The 18,993-nt window shown below is 43.6% G+C and overlaps 1 protein-coding gene across 2 annotated transcripts in view; it reads right to left on the bottom strand.

Moving 5' to 3' along the window:
* Positions 1-237: 237 nt before the first annotated feature.
* The window catches only part of Slc9a9 (solute carrier family 9 member A9), a 536,631-nt gene continuing 517,875 nt past the window's right edge, over positions 238-18,993 (bottom strand). The window contains exons 15-16 of one of the 2 annotated variants that reach the window (XM_048794390.1): positions 3,111-3,216; positions 238-1,887 (exon numbers count right to left, since the gene is read on the bottom strand). In XM_048794390.1, coding sequence (XP_048650347.1) covers positions 1,660-1,887; positions 3,111-3,216 — 334 coding nt within the window. In that variant the 3' untranslated portion in view covers positions 238-1,659. The remainder of the gene's footprint in view (positions 1,888-3,110; positions 3,217-18,993) is intronic. The other variant, XR_007344170.1, reaches the window with a different exon arrangement.

Genomic DNA, 18,993 nt, shown 5'->3' with positions numbered 1-18,993 from the left:
TAAAAAGGAAACAAATAAAATAAAGGTATTGTGTCCATCCACAAATCTATCTATCTATCTATCTATCTATCTATCTATCTATCTATCTATCTATCTATCAACACAAAGCTATTGTGTTGGTCTCCAGAACACAGGCCATCAGCCATGCCTTATAAGGGGTGGGGGGAGGTTGGGTCCTGGTGCCTTACAAGGTCCTGGAAAATTAAAAAACAAAAACAACATTAGGCAACATAGTGGTCGTTTACAATAAAAATTTATTAGGATGAAGTCAAATTAGAAAACTCCATGCTGCCTCACTTGCCCTATTTACCTGGAATGACAAGAATATACTTAGTTGAGTATAAATCAATCTGCGCCTCAGATTCTACTATTTGGAAAGCCAAAAAAAAATTTAGAAAATTAAAAAAATCCATGTGCGTAGCGGTGTACCCGACACCAGCATGGGTAACATTTAAGGCTTAGCCAACGGGCAGCAAAGCATACATTAGTTATAAGCTTTGAGCCTGAGGAAGACGTCACCCCCACCCTCCCCCAAAAGCAGACCCATCATGTAGCCAGGACCCCTGAGTCGGGAGCCTGCTCTTTGGAGTCTAATATTGACATCTATATTTCAAGAGAAATGGGCTTTGAGGTATCTTATGGCTTCAAAGGCACAGGTCATGCAGCTGAATTGAAAGCTATTGTGTTGGTCTCTGGAACACGGGCCATCAGCCATGCCTTGTGAAGGGGGTCCTGGTGCCTTGTCCTGATCCTTGGTATGATCCACATGTCACCAGCCTGCTGCCATCAGTTGCTGCCCCCAGGTTGCTCACAGCTGTGAACTTGAGGGCAGGTTAGAGCTCCTGCACAGCTTCCTGCCCAGTGGAGAGCAATCCTATCACCCAGCATGCAGAGGGGACCCGCCACACAGCCAGAAAGTGGTTCAAATACAATTGAGGAATGAAGGCCTGTTCTTCAGGCGAAGCATAAGTATTTGGAAGAGACATCAGCCTGGGAAGGGGTCTTACCATGCTGGAAACTGACCCTGCATTTGGCATCACCACCCCCAGCAGTAAGCCACCAGCTTGAAAGGATGTTAAGAAGAATAGTCGGTCCCCAACACCGTGTGGGTTCTTTAAGGCCACCTACAGTGAGTGTTGAACACATATGACCCCGGGGTCACTTAGAACAAGTGGGTGTCAAGTCCTAAAAATACAAAACTTACCACTTAATGAACAACTGGACATTCCCTTTGGCTTAGGCACAAAGTGTTTACTTTCAGAAGCTCTTTTTCTTATTTTTAAACTCTTCCCCGTGAAGGAAATAACATTGGAAATCCAAGTGCAGGTCCCAAACAGCTGCCTGTGGAGCAGCGGCACCCTACAGACCCAGCACCCCTATCTCATCACCCTGACCCAGCAGGACTCCCACCTCCCTGCCCCCATCCCACCCAACCCAGGAATAAACACGGCTGTGTCACAGAACTAAGTTCAGATGCATCATACAGAGGGCTGATAAGACTTCTCAGTTTTGGAGGTGCCAGAAGATACGCCTGGCAAGGTTTTGGTTCTCTCCAATTTATGCTCTTCATGTGTTTTGCAGCTTCTGCCTTCTCTGTCTGGCTCCTTTTCCTCAGTCAGCCCAGCCTTACTAGTGATTATATCTGTGCTCCTCATGCCATTAATTCATTTGGGATTGGCCTGGAGTCTGCTCAAGCTTGAGTTCATAGCCTCCCAGGCCGAGGTCTCCCTCATAAATGTTTTCCTTGCTTGGTGTCTGGGGCGAAGCTTTCTGGTCCAGGCCTGGCCTTGCAGGAGGACGGCAGGACGAGGGGCTTTGCTCTTGGTAATTCATGGCCAGTTCGTCCTGGTTCACAATGCATTCTGCATCTTCCTCCTTGAGCTCTTCCTGGTTTTGGAAAGACAATGAGAGAGACAGGTCACTTCACGAGGAAGGCAGAAACCAGTCCACAAGTGCAGGACCATAGATGCTTACTTTCCCTTTTCCGAACTGCCCTGGCTTGCCAAAGCAGGTTTCTGCCGTGGGTGTGGCTCAGCATTTCCCTGAGTCAGCATTGAAAACTTGGCTGTAAACATAGCCCAAGCCCAAGCAGAGAGTTGTTAGACAACCCACGCCAATTAAGCACCACTTTGGTGCTCAAGGGAGTGAAAATGGAATTCAGACTTTCCTCTTTGGCACTTAGTGACATTGGGAGGAATTAGGAGTTAGCACAAGCAAAACTGTGACCTCAGAGTAGGAAAGGTGTCTCATGTTGGTTTTTAAATGCTCCTGACTATCATGAAGTTCTCAAAACACAAGTTCAGTTATACTTTACCTTCAAAGGTTCTCCGCTCTGCAGGGTTTTGGGGATGAGGGTCACAAGACTAGACATGGTCGTAAGTCACTACAGTGGAATGTCACAAGCTAACAATAATCTTCATTCAGAGATTCCCATTTAAGAGTTTTGGCTTCCACTGGGTTCTGGAAGGCCACACTAAATTACTTGTAGAGTGAATGATGGTTAGAACCCCTGACCTAGCCCAGGGATTCCCAGTTTGAACTGGCACCAGGTGGAGAGCCTGTTAAAACACAGATCACCAGGCTCCCAGCTCCGAGTTTCTGAGATGATGCCTGAGAATGTTCATTTAGCAAGTTCTAAGTTATGCTGAGGCTGCTGGTCTGGAACATCTTGCAGATGTAGTTTTCTGTATTTATAAGGGGTGGCCAGCTGGACAACCTCTAAGGGTACTTCCAACTCGAAGGCTCTGCTCTGACACTCTGATTTGCTGGTAATGATTCTAATTGCTTCTCAGCAATTTTTTATTCCACTCCCTTGAGCTATAAAGCATGGGCCTAATAATCAAAAGCTCAGAACGCAGCAGTTTGTGAGGACACATTACCTCTTTTACATTTTCCAAGTTCATTTTATGGTTAAAAATATTGGTAACAATAAAAAATTGCATTTTTTAAAAGAAGAATAAGCCAACATCAGCAACAACTGAAAAGAGAAGAGAAATGCTTTTTGCAGCAGTGAATTTAAAAAATGTTTCCTGCTCAAGCCAGCGAGGAACAGCTGAAGTTTCTGGGCTCATCAGTATTCACCAAGCTTGTCCATGAGAATCATTACTCACCCCATAGGCCTGGGGACTGGTGAGCAGCCTGGAAATCGGACCGCACCATTCAGGTAAGGTTGTGGTCAGTGGAGGGCCAGAGTGGGTTAAAACTGGTTTCAGGTATCTGAGAGGCCTGTTAAGGAACACTGGTCAAAAGGGAGTTAGGGTTTCGTTTCTCACGCAGCACAAACCTCTGCATGCTACCAACGAGACATTTATGTTCACCTTTAAATCTCCTACACCCTCATTCAGGAAGCAATTTGGCCTGCAAAAATTGCTGTTTATAATCTTTGCTCCTCACACTTTTCCAGCTCTCCTGATAGCCTTTCATCATGGAGAAATGGTAAATGGTCCACGCTGGGTTGGAGTGAGGTGCAAATATTCCTCTTCCCTCCCCCACTCCATGTCTCATCTGCTTAGAGGAATCATTCTTAAGAATTACCTTAAACAATAGCATGAAAGATGGTGTTTTCTTAAAACCGCATGCACAGGGCTTAAACCACCAGTCATTTTCACAAAGAAGCGAGAGGTATTTCATAAAATGTTCAGATATTTCAGAGCTGGGTAGTGAACACAGATTGTTTTCCAAGGTACTTTATTTTCACCATTTCAACACAGTCACTTTATCCTTCGTACATCAATGCGTTTCTATACAAAATTATGTAAATAAGCCGGTGCCAGGCTTATCCTATTGTCTAGCACCTGTCTTTCTCATCTCTTCATCCTAAAATGCTCAAACCAGTTAAAAGAAAAACCTGCTCATCTGGAGCCACTGTGTTTCCCTCCAATTTATCAATAATGAAATCCCCAGAGGCTGCCTCAGGTTGCCTTATTATTATTTTTTTCGTTCAAAGAAAAGTAGTGGAATTATTTCACCATTCCATCAGAAATGACTCTTAAGCTTTATATTATTTCTTCTACTGGAGAATATTTCACCTCATCAACTTTCCAAAAAGCTGTAGTAAAAAGGGAAAGGGAAAAACGGAAAGCGGTTAACACTGGCTGGCTTGTGAAGATCCGCTTCACCCCAGGCACTCAGGGTGCGAGCATATCTTGGAGATGACTACAGGAGATGACTCTACAGGAGCCTGTCCATAGCCGTAGGGAGCCACTTTGTCATCCCTGTGATGCCCTGAGCACGTGGGCACCGAGGGAGGATGCAGCCCAGAGGGCACCTGGAATCCGGTTGCCTCTGGTTACCAATCATTTGGCACCACGGCAGCAGCGAGACAGGGGACACCCATGCACACAGCCTGGTTGCAAGGAGAGCAGAATGACCGCACAGATGACTCAGAGAGTTTGCAGCTCCGACCAAAATGGAAAATTTGACTCCTGCTTTCAGACAGGCAGCTGTTGAGCCCAGATAGGACCAAGGCAAGAAAATTAAAGTTCAGAGACTGACATTTGCTCTAACATCTTGGAACTACACCTACAAATCTTAAAGGCCCATGATGATCTTCCATTAATTTTCATTAGAGTGTTATTTCCTTCATTTTATGGATGAAGGAATGGAGGCCTAGAGGTGTTATGATTTTAAATAATCCAAAGACGCCCTTTGCTACTTTGAATCCACCTTCATTACCCAGAGAAGAAGATAATTTATTTATCAGGACAGAATCGTGTGGCCAGCTGGGTTTACAGAGCCAAGCTTACGAGGCTCAGCCTGCTGGTGATCCGCAGCCCCTCACAGGCTGGGGCACGTGAGGACGTGCCATCTTGTTAGGGTTTACAGAGGGCCCAGGTCAATGAGAATGTCTTTTAGGAAGGTGAGGAAGACAAGATAGATGTACAACTGAAGTTCCGGCCAACTTTATTTCTAGATGGAAAAGTGTCAGCCAGTAAGCAACATTTTTAGAGATGTCATTTGAAAAAAAGTAAGAGGCTTGTCAAAGCTGTAAGAGTTTGAGAGAGGCCTGGGCAACTTCCACTGAGCTTCTCAGTATACTGAAAAAATCAAAATGCCAAAAGCCAGGATACTGTTACATAAGCAAAATGCAAATAGAGCACTGCGTAATGAACATTTTTCTTCTTTTAATCCTGAAGAGGTATCTCTTCAAATTAGATTTAATGCTATTGGAGCTATCACTGAAAGCCTCTGGGATTTTGACTTAGAAGACCTGGACATAAATGCCAGCTCTCCCATTGTACTGACCAAAGGAACTGTGGCCTACCTTTTTTTTTTTTTTCCTGCTCAGCCTTGTTTTTTTAAAAAAATGAATATTAACTGAAATAACATATGAAGAAGTAGTTTCAAACTTTGATATACTATTCAAATGCTCCATTTAAAAAAATTACTTTTCTCAGGCTGGGGTTGTGGCTCAGTGGTAGAGTGCTTGCCTAGCATGTGTGAGGCTCTGGGTTTGATTCTCAGCACCACATATAAATAAATGAATAAAATAAATGTCTGTCAACAACCAAAAAATATTTAAAAATTTGATTTTTCTGAGCAGTGCTTTCTGGAGAAACTACTGTCTCTTTCATTGTTCAAGTAATGGGGGAAACTTGATATTGAGGGCAGAGATTCCAGCTCGGCACTCTGGGCATTTGGGGGTAGCATTGGGATTCACAGGCCATTAAGTGGGTGGAAAATTTAAGCTGGTCCTACACTCAAAACAGCTATCTTGGTTAAATATTGTTATTCGGGGGGCCAGCCTGAAGTGGTTGGCAAGGAGAAGGGGGCAGAATTTGTTGGTGTTAGACTTCCCCGGGGAGCACGGTGCCATTTTGGCAGTTCTGGTCCATCAATAGCTATGGGTGGACGGGCTGAGGCACGGCCTTTGTGGACACAGAGGGATGTACACAGGACCAGCCATAGCCACAGAGGAGGAGGTGGGGCAGTTCCACACTTACTAGCATCTAGCTTGGCCCAGTGCTTGGTGCTTGATGGACGGCTGTTGAATTTTTGATAAAGGAAAATATTCAGAGGTGAGATGAGGGATGGAAGCCGATTCTGAACAACTTCTAGAGCAGGACAAAAAAAAAAAGGGCAGATGATAGCCACCGAATGAGGTTTCCCTGAGGATTAAAGATGAAGAAGGGTCAAATCAAATATGGACAACTTGGGCCCATGTTATAGACAAAGGAGACCCCAAAAGGGTGGTAGCATAAAATAAGGTGCCTGAAAATTACCTTTGTATTTCATTTACTCATTTATTCCGTTATCACTCACCTGCTCTGGTTTTTATTTTATATGTCCAATGAGCAAGGGACAGACAAGGCACCCATACAAGGAAAGTATCCATTCTATTATGAGATGGAAAACTTCCTTGTCTCCAGCCTGTGGCCTCCTCGAGAGCAGAGGTATCCACTTCCCCTGGACACAGAGCTTGGCACATTTTAGATGCTCAAAACAGTCGTTGAATTAACAAAGACAATAAGATCAGAGAGGGCAGATAAATTACTCAGTGGAACCCAGCCAATTAATTTATGGCAGAGGCAGCCTGAAACTAGAGACTCGTGCATCACATCTAGCTGTCACCCTCCTGTCACAGAGACACTGAGTAACTGGACTTGTCTAATAGAATAACTGATGTGAAATCAGGGAATCAGTGACTTTCCGGGTTCTTCATTGTTAAGCACTGTCTGGACAGTGGCTGTATCTCCAGGGTTACCTGAATTATTTAAAAGTCAGAAAGATCTTTTGATCTACAGAAAAACCTCAACTGCAGTTTTTTACAAAATGTATTATTTTTCTCATCAGTTTCTAGTATAAGTTTGGGGAGGGAGGTTCCCCATTGGGTATTTCTGGTATGGTTAGTTTTTGCTTCTCTAATAAGCTAGAAATACATCGAGACAAAACGTAAAGCTCTTGGGGGAAAAACAGTGACTTTTCTCATATTTAAAGGGCATAAGTTTGGACATGGCAGTTTTGTTCAGGATGAGTAAAAGCTGCAACTCTAGTCAGGATCTAACGTGCATGAAATAGGAAAGACAATCAGCAAATGAATGAGAAGCTCTGAGAAGGTCCAGAGCTAAATTTAGCGCTTAACTGCATGAACATCTGAAATACCCGATAACGCTAATTTCTCTCTCTCTTTTGTTTGTTCTGGTTTTGGTTATTTTAAATCATCATGTTTTATTCATTGTAAGTGGCTAAAACCAACCACCGGTGCCCAGCTTGCTCAGGTTTCTGCTTCGTATTAAGTAGTTTTGCTGGGTTGCAGAGAGGCAAAAACCCCAAGCAAAGATCCATCTCCATAAATGGACTATGTGCCTGTGGCCCCCCCCCCCCACATTCATGTGTTGAATGAAACCCTGGGCATCCCCTCCCTGCCCCGCGACGTAAGGTTTTTTGGAGGTGGGGCCTGTGGGAGGGAATTGGAATTTGAGGAGGTCATGAGTGTGGGGCCCTTGTGATGGGATTAGTGCCCTTATAATGCTGGAGAGCTTGCTCTTTCCACCTCAAACACCCTGTGCGGGGTCATAGGGTGAAGGCTGCCATTGGTGAGCCAGGAAGAGAACCACCCACCGTGGAAACCCAACCATGCTGGGCACCCTCTTCTTGGATTTCCAGACTCTGCATCTGTGAGAGAAAATCAATGTCCAATGTTGAGTCCCCTCATCTGTGGATTCTGCTATAACGGCCAAGATGTCTCAGGCATCCCTTCTCTCTGGGCCTCTTCAAAAGTCTGGTTTGAGAGCCCCGTGAGCTACATTCAGTCTTGTCTTTCCTTCAATCTGCCTCATGGTGAAGATTGTCTAGGCTGATCATCTTGGATGGGATCATGTAGGAAGTACAGATCTGAGACCTGTCCTGGAGATTCAGATTCAGAGGACTAGAATGTGGCCTGGGACTCTTTTTATCAAGCACCCCAGGTGACCCATGATCTGTCGGGAGCACAGTGATCTCTCTTTGGAGAACTGCCTCCACAGGACACTCCAACTTTCAGTGGAAAAATATGAGGACATGGTTCTTTTCTTCCATAAGGCATAATTTTTAGGGTGAAGATGGGTATAAAAAAACTCATTTATTTCTGAACCCAGGCCCATGTAATGGCCTTTGCCAATTGTTCCATTTTGCCTGAGGGATGGGACAGATATTTGGCTGGAGAAGATGAATCCCTGGTGTTCCAGCTGGGAGTGGATTAATGGCATATCACGGCTCAGCTTGTGGAAGAAAACTGTACCTTTTAGGAGCACTGCGTGTGTCTGTAGGTGTAGGGAAGTGATTTTCATGTAAGGGAGAATGATTCTCAATGCACAGATGCACAAAGAAGGCAGGCACTTTTTCTCTGTGTAGCGTTTTCAGGATTACTCTCCATTTTGCATTCTCATTTATAAAGCATTTTCACTTGCCTTGCTTTCCTCTCACACCCAAGGTGAGTACTATAGTTCCATTTCACAGATGCATACATGTGTAAACAGAGTCTCTTCTAACCCACTCTTCCTTCCATTTCCAGACTGCTTTTTAGCTTCCAGGGCCAGCTTGCTACCAGAGATGGTCAGGGATGGATGCCAGGTGGGTGGAAAGGGTAAGTGCATCCTGGGGTGGGTGCCAATCTGGCTCTTCAGGCTTGAATGCTTCTGCAGAATAACTAGGTCCCACTTGCCCTTAACTTGCTGACTCCCTTCCCCACCATATTGTTATTTACAGCACACCCAGGAGCAGAGCTGGCAGAGGATACCCCCAAATTGTACATACCCCATTGCTCTTTTTCCAACATGCAAATCACACTCCTTCTGTTTGGTTCTCAGGAAATGTGGCCTAATGAATCATGTTCCTCCTCGTCTCTTTGGAAGATTGTCTGATTCTGCAATTGTACATTTACTGTCCTGCCTTGTTGGTCAAGTGTGTGACCAGCCATTCTTTGGCTGGTGTTGGGGTTCAGGTGGGAGGGAAGTTTTTAAGAGTCCAACCAGAAGCCTTCTTCTGGAAGCTCTTTCACCCCTCTCTTCTCACTCCACTGGCTCAAGGAAGGAATCCCATCTTGGCACTGTGTACTTGCAGGGACCATGGCAGGCTGTGGGAGTATTGTATCTGATTTTTCTCTCTTCGTGTGATCTTAGCAGCCATTACACTGGCGTGTAATGCTCTCTTTCCTCAATGGAGATTGCAAATAGTGAAATTCTAATTGCCTTTAAAATAATTTTATTAGGAGGTATACTTTTATAAAGAGTCACTTATTTATCCAATTGGTATAGTCAGTGATAGAGTTGATGTAGGAAAGGCTTGAGTCATTCCACATATTTGTCTGTTTTCAAGATCCTGATTTATTCCCCTTCTCTCTCTGAAGATGACTAATTCTTTGTTCGAATATCACTTTCAAGTAATGGATTTCAATGTGTTTGATGGCAGTCATCCCTGGTGATGCTCAAATTGACTCATCTTTGGTCAGTGAGAATATTTTCAAATTGGCTCCCGAGTCCTCCTGACATGACACCAGTGTCTTTGATAACTTCCTCATCACATGTGGAAGTGTCTGAATCTGCAATTGTACATTCACTGCCCTGCCTTGTTGGTTAAGTGTGTGACCAGTCATTCTTTGGCTGGTGTTGGGGTTCAGGTGGGAGGGAAGCTTTTAAGAGTCCAATCAGAAGCCTTCTTCTGGAAGCTCTTTTACCCCTCTCTTGTTCTAGGGTTGTCTTGTACATGTCCTGTCTCAGACCTTGAGCTGAACATTTCTCCAGATTTTTCTAGTTTTGGTGAAAAATGGTCTTTCAAAACCACAATCTGCAAAAGGATTTCTGCACACAGTGGAGTGCTGGTAAATATCTAACAATGTATTCTGTTGGAAAAGAAAGGCTGGATTCGTAGTGTTTTCCAATTTCCATGGTGTAAATACTTCATCGTAGCTGATTTTAGGCTATTAATAGGAATTCACTGAACTTAGAAAGGTGTGTACAATCTGTTCTCATCAGTTAACTGCTGTTTATCTCTGGTTATGAATCTCAGAGACACACAGGATAACAGAATTAGCATATTTCATAATCACCAACTGTTTTTCCTGTATTGCACACAGAGCAGTCTCAGAGTAACACTGATGTGACCATGATAATAATTACTTAAGATATTAAAACTTTTTTGTATATTCTGAAACATTATTTGCATTAAAATATTTTTTCATTCTAAATTTCCATTTGCATGAAAACTATAATGTAACTATATATAGATGTGCTATATTTATATATCTGAACTATATCTGAACATGTAGCCAATACATATTGTACTCTCTCCCTCATTCAGTCTGGTCCTAAAAAGCACTATGTATCGAATTCTCACCTCCAGGTCTTATCTGTCTGTCTAGTCATTTGATTTTCTGAAACTGGTTATTTAGTAAGTTTCTTAGGAAGGGCTCTTGGGGTCAGTATTCTCTGAGTTCTTGTCTACTGATAAGTTTGTGCTCATTATATTTTAAAAGTTAGTTTTGCTGGAAATAAAACCATTGGCTATTCTCTCTTGGAGAGAGTATAGATATATTATTAGATATAGTATTCTATTTCAATTGCCATAAGGAATTGCTCCTGAAAAGTATAACAAAATATAATTTTCCTCTTATAAATCACATTTTTTTTCTAGATGTCCAAAGGATTTTATCTTGAGTTTATCAGTATCACTAAAATTGCCCAGTGTCATCTGTTCCAGGCTGGTAGGCATAGGAGTACTCATTCAATGTGTAGCTCTACATGTGTTTTTATTTCAGGAAAGTTCTCTTGCATTAGAACTTGCTATTTCTTCATTTTGTTCTCTTTCTTCAGGGACTTCTATTTTCTGAATATTCAATTTTTTTTTTCACCTATCTTCAATGGTTGTCACTTTCTTCCAGATGCTTTATATTTTTTCTTTATTACTTTTTGATTTAAAATATTTTTATCTGCTATGTCTCTTAAGGTATTACCTATTGTGTTTATTTGTTTTTGTGTGCCTTTTCACTTAGTTTTGATTTCTGAAAATATTTTTTCCTTTTCTTTTCAATTATTTCCAGAATTTGATATTTTTCTAATTCTGGCTGATATTATTGTTTCATTTTTGTATCATTTTCTTAATGTCTTTTAATGTATTTCATGATCCATTCTGTGGATGTATCTTTCTGGCATACTTTCCTTGCCTGTGGGGATGGTATTCTCCTCCTCTCCACTCTTTCCTTCATAATAACTGCATGAGATTTGGCCTCTATTCTATTCTATTTTTTTTTTTTTTTGGTGGTGCTGCTGGGGATTGAACCCAGAACCCAGGGCCTTGTGCATGCAAGGCAAGCACTCTACCCACTGAGCTATATCCCCAGCACCCTGGCCTCTATTCTTTTCCATTCATTTTTATATGAAATTATTTCTTGAACTTATAGGATGATTCAGGATTTAGGAAAGCTTTTCCAATTTCAGAGTCCCATTTTCTGTGATTTTTGTACAGAACTGTGGCAGCTGCTTTCTGGTCTTGTTGCCCTGTTTACCTGCCTGCTGCGCTGGACAGTATACCTTGTCTGTCCTTTGTCACCACTCTCTACCCTATTCAGCTCTGATTCCATTCCATGCAGTTTATCCTCAGTGTGGGTCCTTCCTTGGCGGCTCCACCATGAGAGCTCAGGGGTCTTGACGGCTCTGGTCCTCCACTCTCCCTTAAGTGACTCCTGTAGGAGAAGGCGATATCACCCACTCCCTGCCGGACTCTGGTGTCAGTGACATTTTTCAAAAAACACTTGCCACATTTTCCAGGCAATGCTGTTGGCTCTCAGGGTCACTGCTCTTCTTAGGGCTCCCCCAGATACTGCCCAGTTACTTCCTCTTTCCTGAACAGAGAGGCTTGTGCTACTGAAAATAGAAGTCTCCACCCACTCATAACTTAGGGTTTGCGGGAAAACTTGCCCCTAGTGTAAATAGTGTAACACATTTGCTATAGATGTGTTCAAGGGTCTTCAGTTTAATTATTTAAATGTTCTACTTGAAACATTTAAAGACTGTGAAGTCAATGTCATGGCCATCTTCTAGAATCCTCCGTGGACTGTATTATATTTGATCTATCCTGGGTGAGTAGTGAAATCAGGCTATGAGTCAAAAGAAACATGGCCTATTTTTATATTATCCTCTATGAGCTGCCTAAGCTGAGACCTGTCCCTGATCAAACAATGTAGCTTGGAATTATCACAATGAGCACAGAAGTCACAGCTAGGTGAGCCAGGTGAGTCAGACGATGCCTGGAGCCATAGTTCTTAACCTTCCCTGTCAGTGGCTTCTGTGAAAAAATACCAGCATGTTTCATCATTTGCATTTGATTTCACATGATATTTCAGAGAGTTCCCAGGTGCCTTGAAACCCATCTCTACTCCCATCCAGGCTTGAGTTAGGAAACTGGTCAGGAGTGATTATATATTAAGAAGGAAGGCAGATGAAGGGCTGATAAAGAGGTATGCTTCTTATCCTATTTGTTCTGGGAGTTGGTTGTAGCAGGGATATCTGGAGGATCTACCTATCGCATGCTAAATAATTCTTCTTGGCTCCTCAGACCCAGACATTCCAGGGACAGAGGAAGGGCAGCAGGGTTTGTTGGACAGGTTAAAGGAAAAAGGGCAGTTCTAGGGCACCAAAGAAACCAGCATAAGTAGGGCAAATAGACCCAAGATAAACAGGGGACACAATAGAATTGTGAGGCTGCTGGAAACCGGAGAGTCCATTTGATCTGCATCTTGGGTCTTAATACGAAGAAAGACTAAACCCCAGGCTTCTCCAAGCTGCTCACCTGACTATGTCAGAATTTCCCATTGAGCTTGTTAATATGAAGATTCCTGGGCCCTTGAGCCAGTTTCCAGGTGGGCTGGGAATATACAGTTCAACAGCCCCTGAACCCACTGCAGCAGAGCAGAGTGGTACCTGGTCTTTTGAAGGACTCAGGGTTTGGAGGTGCGCCATGTTTGGGCTGCATAGTGCAATGATAATAACAGCAATGATATTACGTTCGGTACTATTGCTTCTCTTTCTGCTTTGGGTCTTTAAAATTTTCCCTTTGGAGACATGATGGGACCAACAGACTCCCAGGGATCTTTGCTGCCAACCAGATGCTGATAAAATCCATTCGTGCCATACGGCCTGTAACATTTGGCTCATGTTGTTTAGAAAGAAAACAGTTTTGGAGAAAAATGTTGCTGCTACTCACATGGAGTGAGTCTTGGCTTTTGCGGATCTTCTGAGTGAAGGAGGTGCTGCCCAGCTAACAGACTCCCTGTTAGCTCCCAAGGGTTTTGAGGACAGGCCTGATGTGCCTTGGAGACCCAGACTCTGAGGAATTATCTGCTCCCAGGCTCTAACTGTCCATTCGGGTTTGGAGGAAATTTCCATTTGCTTCCTGTGCCCATGACTGGCCTTGTGGGAATTGGAGTCTCAGCCAGCAGCCCCAGAATCCATATATAAGGCACAGGTGGTCAGCACTGCTCAAGCCCTCTCAGGCTCACACAGCACCCCCTGGGGGGCAGACTCTTCCCCTCAATTTCCAGAATGGAGTGTGAGCCTGAGAGAGGACATGTCCTCTTGGTGGGCAGGGACAGGGATCCCACAGGGATGCACAACCATATCGTCCTCTGCCTCTGGGAAGATAGTAATATTCGCTTCTGTCCCCGTAACTGCAGTGTAGGCTTCCCAGGTCGATTTCAGAGAATGAAGCTGAAGAGGAGACTTCACCAGCACTTTCAGGAGGAGGGGGACAGCCAACAGCAGGCACCAAATCCCATGGCCAGGACCTGACTGCTCGGACTGCTTCTCCATGTGGGCATGAGTCTCCAAATCCTTGTGTTTCGATTTTCTCCTTACCAAGGAGACACATGGTATTCTGAGATTGGGCAGGGACACTATTTAGAGATTATGATTAACCTGTGTGCTCATTTCCTGGGCTGCCATAACCAGGTGCCACATCCTGGGTGAATTGAAACAACAGAATTTACCACTGCCTCTTAGTTCTAAAGGCTGGAAGTCTAAGATCAATGTGGTGGAAGTGTAGATTCTTCCTGGGGGCTCTGAGGGCAAATATGTTCCATGTCTGAAGTTCTTCTACCTTTGGGCAATGGTCAGAGACCCCTGGTGTCTCTTGGCTTGTGGGTGCATCACTCTAATCTTTACTTTCTATCCATATTGTGTTCTCCCTATTTTCCTATGTCCTCACCTCACTATCTTCTTATAAGCAAACCAGTGACATTGGACTAGGGACACCCTCTATTCCAGGATGACTCATCTTATCTCAACCAATTCCATCTGCAAACCAACTTATTTCCAAGTGAGGTTACCCTTTGTGGTTCCAGGGGTTAGGACCTGAATGTATCTTTCTTGGTGGAAACAATTCAGCCTATAACACTTTGCTGCTTCTGAATAAGCCCAAGAATTCTGTTTATTTATTTATAGCTTTTTTTTTGTATTAGTTAAAAACACAGTGTAGGTTTGTGTGCCTTATTATTATTATTATTATTATTATTATTATTTTTGCAGTGCTGGGGACTAAATCCAGGACCTTGCATTATGCTAGGCAAGTGCTCTACCACTGAGCTAAAATCCTTGCCCCCTCTCCACTGGCTTTGTATCACTTCTCTGCTGCTTATTATCTGAGTGCTCAAGTTTCCTGAGCTCTTTGAACCTTGTAAAATGGAAATAACTTATAGAGTAATGACCCCACAAAGGAGAGGATTGAATGAGATAAAAATAGATCTAAGTTTTAGCACCATTCTGGGCACACGCTCAGCATTCAGTAGATGTTAGCTAACATTATTTGTTCACTGTGTCCCTTGAGGAGTTCCAAGTATTAGAAATATATTTCAAACATTCTCAAGTTAGTTTACTAGTGCAACACTGACCACAGGCCCTGCAGGGTTCATAACACTTCTTTTGTGGGCTGTTGGAGCCGGAGAAGGTTATTGCAGAGTTTCTCCCCAAGGCTCCCTTCTTTCCTTCTCATCCACGTGGATGTCCCCAGGGAGGCACAGTCAGTGTATGACTGATGTCATAGTTTCACAGCAAGATTTCAAGCAAGCACTCACAATGACGAGGGTCCCCACTCAGGTGGGGAATGACCAAGTCTCCACTGAGGTGAGGTGTTTGCTTAGAAGGTGGGGTTCAGGTGTTCAGTGTCATTTTAGAGCAGCCGTTTTCTATCATCACGTTTGTTTCTCTGAGCCCTGGTTGTCCTTGAATCCCCTTCTAACTTGCCCACAGTCTATGGGTACATTCTCTTTCTGGCCATTTAACAGATTGCTTAATAGGATGCCTGCCTGCAGCTCTTTGAGGAAGACAAAGGCCCCCAACCCCATCCACACACACAAAGTCAGGCAACATTGACTGTAACCCACTGAGTTTGTTAATGGGTGACATTGGGTTATTTTTGAGCTGAGGAATGAAAACCATTCAAGAGACATTAGAAACTCCATTTTCTTTGAGCAGACAAAGGAGACAAAGGAGAGCTCTTGGCTGGTACAGGGTCACATGTCATAAATAATGTCCTTCTCTCCAGGTACATTTTTCCTCTCAGATGTAGTCACTTTCAAACTTTTTTCACCTCCAACCCCTACCTAGAAAGACATTTCACAATTGCTACTCAGCACATGCTCTAATACCTGCTTGACCCTTCTCAAATAAAACTAGAATCATTCTTCAGGCTATGTGTACACGCATGAAACAAACGAATTTCATGTGTTGTAGTTGGAACTATTCTCCTTCTCATTCTAAGTTCTGTTCTGTTCTGTTCTATTCTATTCTATTCTATTCCATCCCCATCCATTCCACCCCCTCTTCCATTCTCCTCATATGGAGACCCTGATAACCTAGTACTCACCAGTGTCTAGTTCTCCTCATTCTGGTATCTGAAGTAGGTGTGTTGGCACCCCTTGAGGTAGGAGAGGCCATATAGCTAGTTCTGGCTGTTATGGTTTGGACATGAGGTGTCCCCCCTACCAAAGCTAATGATGGGCAGTACAGTAATATTCAGAGCTGAAATGATCAGATTATGAGAGCTGCAACCAAGTCAGTGGATTAATCCATTTGATAGATTAATAATTTGAAAGTACTACTATACTGGGTGGTAACTGTTGGCAGGTGGGGTGTGGCTGGAGAAAGTAGGTCACTGGATGTGTGCTTTTGGAGTTTATATTTTGTCATTGACACCTTGGTCTCTTTCTCTCTCCCTCTCTCCCTCCCCCTCTTTCTCTCTGTTTCAGGGTGGATGTGAGCTGAGCCATTTTCCTCTGCCACTGCCCTTCTACCATGATGCTCTGCCTTACCTCGGGCCCAGAGCTATGGAGTTGGCTATTCATGGACTGAACCTTTGAAACTATGAACCCCAAATAAACTTTTTCCTCCTCTAAATTGTTCTTGTCCAGTATCTTGGTCTCGGTGACAAAAAAAGATGACTAACACACTGACCAATGTGTTGTGGTCATGAGTGACGAGCATCACTGCTACAGGTGAACATGAGAGGCCAGCAGGTGGTCCTCTGGCCGACAGCTTCTTTAAGCAAACTAAGCAGGCCTCAGGTTGAGACAGAGGAGCCACAGGTGAGTGTCCAGGTCTCCAAGTCACCACGTGGAGGACAATTTCCCTAGAGAGTTGCTCATTTCTTAGCAGCCTTTAAGTTACAGAGAAATGAAACATTGCTTAATGAACCACTGAGATTTCGGACATGCTTATTATCATGGTTAGTCTACACAGCAGAGAATCCCTTATATGACATGCTTGGGACCAGAGTGTTTTGGTTTCAGTGTTTTTCAGATTTTGGAATATTTACGTAAACATTACGAATAGAATGTATACATATACACATAAGGAGATATCATGGAGATGGGACCCAAGTCTGAACATGGAAGTTCATTTGTGCGTCACGTACAACCTATCGCATGAGCTGAGGGTAACCTGCTGTGATGTTTTTAGTGTGCCTGTGTTTTGACTGCAATTCCCACTGCACCTTGAACCACAGCTGCTTCTCTTTAGCTTTTTCACTGTGGGGCTCCACATCAAATTCCACCCAAATCAAAGGTTCCCATGGATAACAATGACCATGATGCATATGCCAAGATTAGAGAATCCACACACTTGAAAATAGGTTGATTTATCAACGCTGATGTGGAAGGCCTTCCCAAGCTCCTCACCATTCCCCCTAGCTGCCAAATTCTTTACAGACTTATCTGACTTTGCGTGTTGTTTCAAATGGCCTTCCCCACTCCCGTTGTCTTTCTGAGAAGGCCCATTTGTTCTTTGAAGGCTGTGGGGCCCATTGTTACTTGCCTACCCAATATCTAATCCCCCTTTTCTTCTTACTGTAGAAGCACTAATCCGTTGAGTGTTCTATTTCCCCAGCAGACTGGCTAGCGAAATGGAAGAAGATGCTAGATGAAATTTCTAGCTATCAATTTTTCCCCTTTCTGCCTAGAACTTGAATAAACTATCTGGAGCTTCAGCAACCATTCTGATTTCAAGAGGTAAACTTGACAATTGAAACCAATACTAAGGACAGCAGAGAAGAAAGGCAGGAGGAGTGTGGGAGTATTACCGGCCACAGATTATCTTCTATTTTGATTAATTCATTGCTATTTGGAATTTTTGCATCATACACAACCAACAATAATCCTAATAGATATATGACAGTATTTTTCCTTTGCCAGTGTTCCTGGATCCGAACTAGGGGATTTCTTTGCTGTGGGCTCTGGTAAGCCCATTTCTAACCGTACTTATTATAATCTACCAGAATCATTTGATGATTTGACAATATGTAGACTGTGAGCTCCTTGAGGGAGGGACATGGTCTCAGTCCTCCTTGTGTCCAGATGTAATGCCCAGAACTGATTCCTCTCAACTGGTGGTTGTTGAATTGCATTGAGACTGAAAAGAGACTACATGTTTTCTGTTCACATGCAAATTCTTTGGGAAGAGCATTATCTGAAACCTGTACCTTATTTTGGATTTAGTGGGCAGTCACAAGGTCATGGGAAATGACCCCGGAGCAGGCCTTGGGGATGAGTGGGGACTGAGCCTGCGACTAGAGGAAAAGGTGGGAGAACAGCAGCTGTGGATTTCATCCGTCTTGGGTGCCCCCGGGCAGTTCTTGTTTTTCTTTACATTTTCTGGTATATAAAACCTCACAGTCCTGGAAAGTCCTGGAGGAAGGAGAGACCGCCTGCCTTCGGAATGCCTTATATTGCTCTGCCTCCCCCACAGGCAAAGCTCTTCTCCTGAGACCAGGTATCACAGATAACTGGCTCCTCGGGTACACCTTACGTCTGTCCTGTAAGCCCCAACCCTGTCCCCTTGGTTGTCCCACACCACTTTGGAAGGCTCCTTTACTCTTGAGTTGCAAGATTAAATGAATGTGTGTTTGGATAAGATGCTTTTAGGCTCAAGATCAAAGTCTTCCGTGCTCGGGGTCTAGACCCCTTTCAGAGTGAGTGCAAAGCTTGCTTTCCCCTCTGAGTGAATTGTGGGTGCTGAGAGAGAGGAAGTCCTGCCTATATCCACCCCACCCACATCTTGGGAGTAGAGCCTAGAAGGCTGTTTGGAAACTGGTGAGTTGAGAAGATGGGAAGATGCACTTTTATTAAAACCACTAAAAATTTTATTGGCATGAACAAATATGATCCTTTGGCTAAATAAAACCACCAGAGAGCAAATGAGACCATGACTCATGATATGATTATCCTCTCCTTATAAAAATAATAAAAAAAATGTTTTGGTAGGTTTGCTGTGGGTGTTTGTGTGTTCACTTTCATAAACAGTTCCAAGTCCTTCTCTTTCTTTCTTATTTTTTGGTAAGGTGCAGATCTGGACTTCAGCCAAGCCAGTGGCAGGAGCTGTCCCGCTTGCCTTGCCACAGAAAAGGAAGAGAAGGCACGGGGTCCTTACGCAATTCCACACTCCTAAATCAAACCTCCCATTTGCCACGATTATTTACCACTGCTTTGTAATTGTGAGCAGACAGCTGAGTTGAGCTGGAAGTCTATTCATCCTT

This window comes from Marmota marmota, unplaced genomic scaffold (genome assembly GCF_001458135.2).
Source record: "Marmota marmota marmota unplaced genomic scaffold, marMar, whole genome shotgun sequence".
Classification (NCBI taxonomy): domain Eukaryota; kingdom Metazoa; phylum Chordata; class Mammalia; order Rodentia; family Sciuridae; genus Marmota; species Marmota marmota.
This window is presented reverse-complemented; position numbering and strand designations above follow the sequence as displayed.